General features: G+C 37.3%; 2 protein-coding genes across 3 annotated transcripts in view; both read right to left on the reverse strand.

The window, feature by feature from the left end:
• Positions 1 to 831: 831 nt before the first annotated feature.
• Positions 832 to 2683, reverse strand: LOC111811710 (protein LOW PSII ACCUMULATION 2, chloroplastic). Its single transcript, XM_023698724.1, has 2 exons — positions 2182 to 2683; positions 832 to 1199 (listed from the first exon to the last, which is right to left on the reverse strand). The coding sequence occupies exons 1-2, from the start codon at positions 2624 to 2626 to the stop codon at positions 1051 to 1053; spliced, it is 594 nt and encodes a 197-aa protein (XP_023554492.1). The 5' UTR covers positions 2627 to 2683; the 3' UTR covers positions 832 to 1050.
• A 256-nt stretch (positions 2684 to 2939) lies between these two features.
• LOC111782043 (mitochondrial intermediate peptidase, mitochondrial) overlaps positions 2940 to 5351 on the reverse strand; it is an 8087-nt gene continuing 5675 nt past the window's right edge. For both annotated transcript variants that reach the window (XM_023662813.1, XM_023662822.1), the window contains 6 exons: positions 5171 to 5287; positions 4555 to 4680; positions 4404 to 4471; positions 4165 to 4300; positions 3910 to 4075; positions 2940 to 3412 (listed from right to left, as the gene is read on the reverse strand). In XM_023662813.1, coding sequence (XP_023518581.1) covers positions 3156 to 3412; positions 3910 to 4075; positions 4165 to 4300; positions 4404 to 4471; positions 4555 to 4680; positions 5171 to 5287 — 870 coding nt within the window. In that variant the 3' untranslated portion in view covers positions 2940 to 3155. The remainder of the gene's footprint in view (positions 3413 to 3909; positions 4076 to 4164; positions 4301 to 4403; positions 4472 to 4554; positions 4681 to 5170; positions 5288 to 5351) is intronic.

Consider the following 5351-nt stretch of genomic DNA (forward strand, 5'->3'; position numbering starts at 1 on the left):
AACTATAACTATTTGTGGGTATCCTAGAGTCAGTAGTAGAGAAAAAGAGGGATGCCTACCCATAATTTGTCCTGTCCTAGAGTGAGTCATTTTTGCCACCAATTTTAACCTCAAATCCACCCTTTCCATTCAACAACTCTTCATCTCATTCTGAGGCCCTTTCTATTACCTAATAAATGGAATGGGAGCTACCAAACAAACTACCTACAAACAATAATCAATTTTTTTAACTAAATGAAGAGAAGGATCAAGAGGGCAACAACAACAAACCAAAAAGCTCTGTTTTTGGTCATCACAAACAACACTGCTTTTCAGTGTCCTCAGCAGCAAACAACCTTCTTTATCACATCTTTTTTGGGACAATTTAGGTCCCTTCGATGTGCAGAGGGTCACAAAAAAGTGCTTTAATCTACACATCAGTGCCTTCAAAATTTCAGTTGCTGCATCAGTTTGCACACTTATTTAGAGACCTCTCTGACCATTGTTACTGCTGGTTCCTTATATTACTCTTGTTTTCTAAACTTATTTCAACATGGTGGCTGAAAGGAAAGGATGTACTGCTTTCAAAGAATGCCTCGACACCTATTTTCTAGTTGATTTGATTAGAAGGGTACTCATAGAACTTTTAAGACAGATTTGGAGTCTCTACAACATTTGGTTTCTCTCTATTCAGAATTATACATGTTCTTACTAATTTTTCTACTTTTTTATATCAATTTAGATGGGGCCTCCTGCTTTTGTGACTTCCCCTCTCTGATTGTTTGGAAGAAGACAGGAGATGTAAAATCAGAACACAAGGGAATGCCATAAAGAGAAGCAGAAGGATCTTCGAGCATCGAACATAATTAGTTAAAGCCCAGAGAAACTAATAAATTGATGGCAAAGTGTTTCTTAGGATCCAACAATAGCATCTCATTTACCTTTCAGCTAAAAGAAAATTCATCCTCGGTTTTTCACTCAAATGACATACTTAGTATAAACACAATCAATAGGCACTTGAGACTTTTCAGGTCACCATACCAAATGCAGAACATCAATCAAAAGATTAAATTATGATTTATCACCTTTAAGCTTCTCATTCTGAAGATACTTCGAAACTCCGTATGCAACGGTTCCAGCCACAAAAAGCGAGACGGTTGGGGTAAAGGATGGATACAAATATTTGACGAAGAACTTATCCCACTTCTCTGGTAAGAAACCTGCAAAAGTGCACATCAACCAATTAATTGTGGTGGTAAAAGTGAAATGAAAATACCTAACTGTGGATATTGCATCCATCAGATGAATTAGACACCAAAATTTTAACTGAGAATAGGCTGAAAAGTCAGTCAAACCAAATGCATAGTTCCCATATTTAGAACCATTGAAGAATTCGATGGTACAAAAATAGAAGTTCACAACATATTGTCCACATGAAACTATGAAAGGTGCTAGAAACATAAGAGAGCTATCACTTTGTATTAGTTTGATGGTAGAATTAACCAGAAATGAAGAACGTTGTACGTTTTACGATAAATATACGCCTGAAGTATCAAACCATTGAACTCTAAACAACGGATTTTAATCAAGAAAGTTCCAAAATAATTGTTTTGGTAAAACCCATAGCTTTAACATGAGAGTTAAATAACAGGCTCTGAACAACAGAACTTTTGATTGCCCAATCTAATCCAGCTACATTAGGTTACGGATTTCAAATGGAAGTTAATGCCAGGATGATATTAGCATCTTATTTTGATTGGAAAACCCTAAATCCAATGCATAACATTAGCTTAGTCATGAATTGTTATGAAATGTTGCCTTATATTAACACTCCAAATATGCACAACGAGACTGATAATGGTGATTGAACAACCGCCACTGCTATTCACAACACGAAATGGAAGGGGCAGAGATCATAATATTGTTCATTTCATAATGTCAATCTTTTTCGACAGAAACTGACAAAAATTCAACCCATCATCACAGTTCGTCTAATGTTAGGAATGTGGTTTCAAACTTCTAATCCACGACTCAAAGAAAAGTCCTATTCGGATCTGATTTTAACTACTATCACGTTTCAGATCAACAACTCAATCACAGGAAACCCCAACAAGAAAAAGAAAATTCCACCATCGCAAATGGAAACAGTACAATTCCGAAGTTCAAGTTCCAATTTACATAATTATGGAAAAGAATTCGTACCAGATGCCGCAAGCACAATCCCCTCGACGAGTATTACAGCACCAAGACCCAACCAAGTAAGAAGAAAATAGCTCTCATTCTTCCCCTGCTCCTTAATTGCTTCTTCATCTACTTCTCCAACAAACACCGGTTTCTCCACCGGTGAGCGCCGAATAATGGATGCCCTTTGCCGCTTACCCTTCTGCTTTCCCTTAGAGGTTGTAGCCTTTGGACTTGATTTGCTTGAAGTCGTCGATTGAGAGGATAACGATCCGAACCCTTGAGCAGACGAGGTCCCAACTGGAGCATCGTCGACAGTTTTCGAAATGGGCTTCTCCGATTCCGATGGGTTCTGCGATTTGATGATGAATTTTAGCTTAGAGGGGAAATGGAGAGGTGTTTTGGGAAGATGATAGGGTTTTCTGGTGAAAGAAGAAGGAGAATGGTGGATTATTTGTAGCGCCATTTTCAGTTTATTTGGTTAAGGTTGTTTCAGATTAGAATTATGAAATCTATTTCTCTCCCGTAGAAAGTTCCGATAATTGCATTTTGACCCCTTCAAGTTCCTAAATTCCCCCCACGCCCCCAACTACAAAAAGGAAGGGTTTGTTCCCATAACTTGTAAAATATTTTTTAAAATTAAAAAATTTATTAAATATAATATTGAAATGTCAAAACTCTATTATGTATAAATAGAATTTTAAATTTTAATATAGAGACTAAAATTGTAATTAAATCATCCTCTCGAACAAAAAAAATTACTCATTTATGCCGAAAAATTTGAAGGGATCAAAACGTATTCATTTCAGAATAACCTAGAAACGTTCACATTTTTTAATGGAAAAAACCAAAATTTCACTAGTTAAACTCTAATGTTTCTCAACAATGAATGGTATGGTTTGCCAACTCTGAGCTTCCAATGAAACTTGGAGGACCAAAAATGGAAGAAGAATAATTAAGGGGGAAAAAAGGATGGCGAAAGGGCTTGCTTGTGGCTACACTACAAGATTTCCACTGATATCCATTTCCTTGCAAAGGCTGGTTATATCAGGAATTACTCCTCCATCACAATACCGTATGATCCCATCTCCCACAAGATCCTTTAATAAATCAACTGGTTCTTTGGAGCCTCCATGTTGTAAGAACTTTGTTCTCAAGGCAGTTCCTGTGCTTCTTGAAAGGGGATCTTCCTGACAAAGCTTCTCCCATATGGTTGCGGCAAAACATTTGGCGTACAGGTAGCTGTAGTAACCTGTAAAAAGCATACCTGTGAATGTCTCGCACCAGAAAGAAACGGGGGAAAATTAAGTAAAAACGTTATAGTATATAGAAACTGCTATTAGGGGTGTGGGCGAGGAGACAGGTGTTTTGGTTATTTTGAATTACAAACTATTCAAGTATTAGTATCTGCTTCATTGACTTGGGGATGGATTGGGGAGTCCCACATTGATGGGAGACAAGAACAAGTATCAGAGAGGACGCTGCCTGAAGGTGGGTGGATTGTGAGATCTCACATCGATTGGGGAGGAGAACGAAACATTTTTTATAAGGGTGTGAAAACTTCTCCCTAGCAGACAAGTTTTAAAAACCTTAAGAAGAAGTCCGAAAAGAAAAACCCAAATAAGACAATATCTGCTAGCGGTGGGCTTCAGCTGTTACAAGATCAGTCACCTAAGCTTAAAGATCTCATATCAAATTGAGAAGCAAAAATATATCACTCAAACACAAGAATAGATCAACTTTTGCAACCTGCACCATAAGTCAGGAGGTGAAAAAATCGGGTCTGCCAATGAGTGCCATCCACATGCTTCCAACTGGTACATTGTCTTTTTAGCTCAGCAACAACAGAACTAGTGTCTCTCTCTGAAGTTAATCTTTCACCAAACAGTGTTTGATCGATTAAAGCATAAAGAATCTGGAAATCAAAAAACAAATTAAAAATTGGTTGGTTGGATCAGATAAATATATAAGATATACCAGTTAACACCACCATCGACATGTCACCTGACGCTGCAGTTCAGTGGCTGCAAACATCTTTTTGGCACCCTGCATCGACTTAACCAGCTTTTCAGGAATTACTTCACCAGTTGAATAGTGCTTAGCAAATGTTCTCAAAACACGATAATCTGACGCATAGTACCTAGTCATCCAATAGCGGTGACGGCTATTATTATTAAACAACAACAAACACAGCTGATATGGAAACAAGACTCTGAAGTAGAATAAACTGCATTTTTACTCACTCAAATAGGTTTGAAGGTGTCTCTGCCAGATCAAGAACCACTCTTGTACCTGAAAAATGTTGATATTCCTGCAGTAGATGAGGATTGATGAATTATATATTTAAACGTAACAAAAGGATTGTCTGTTCAAGAGTACAGAATCAGCACATACTGTTCTTGAAAGCAGTGAATGAAGGGCATGCCCAAACTCGTGGAAAAGAGTTTCAACTTCCGAATGATTGAGCCTCACATTTGATCGTTCACGTGATCCATAAAAATTACAAACAAGAGCTACAACCTGCACATAACCAATACAAACTTCTGATTTGAGATGTCACCAAATTAGCTACTCCTTTACATTTCTAAAAAACTTTTCCTTAGGATCCTTCTCAAATGGATATGTTATTAGCATTGAATAATCAACTTTTGGTTACAAAATGAAAGAGAATATACAAGATCATCTACTTAGCCTGACATTAGCAAACAAAAATCATGAGTACATTTTCAACCTAGGCATACCCCATCGTAATAATAAGAATATCAAACCCATCACCATGCAATCCATTCTCAATCTTAGCCTATAAGCATAAGTAGATTTTTCACATTCTTGATTACAGCATGGTATATGATAGCTAAGAGAGGATTACGTGTCTATCCAATTTTGAAAAACAAGAATTGAAGCATCACAAAAATGTTTGATCAGATACAGTTACAGCCAAATAGCTGTAGTAGGAAGTATTATAGAAATCAAAAGTGCTAACACGTACAAAGTGCTATCTAATACATACAGGAAGTTGGTATTCCATTTCTGAAACCTTGCAGCCTCCCTGAATTGCAAAATGAGCACAACCAGGATACTTTCCTTTTCTCGAGTACAAATCTAGGTATAAGTATCCCAAGTCACCCTGAAACAGAAATATGGTGGCACAATGAGTTTAGGGGAGTACTTATGATGTTTGGGGGGGGGGG

Source organism: Cucurbita pepo, chromosome LG01 (assembly GCF_002806865.2).
Source record: "Cucurbita pepo subsp. pepo cultivar mu-cu-16 chromosome LG01, ASM280686v2, whole genome shotgun sequence".
Taxonomy (NCBI): Eukaryota; Viridiplantae; Streptophyta; class Magnoliopsida; order Cucurbitales; family Cucurbitaceae; genus Cucurbita; species Cucurbita pepo.

Excerpts from the sequence above, each read along its gene's own strand:
- LOC111811710 (XM_023698724.1), bottom strand. The coding sequence starts at position 2,626 with ATGGCGCTACAAATAATCCACCATTCTCCTTCTTCTTTCACCAGAAAA. Across the intron at positions 1,200-2,181 it reads GATTGTGCTTGCGGCATCTG|GTTTCTTACCAGAGAAGTGG; the intron begins GTACGAATTCTT and ends GCACTTTTGCAG.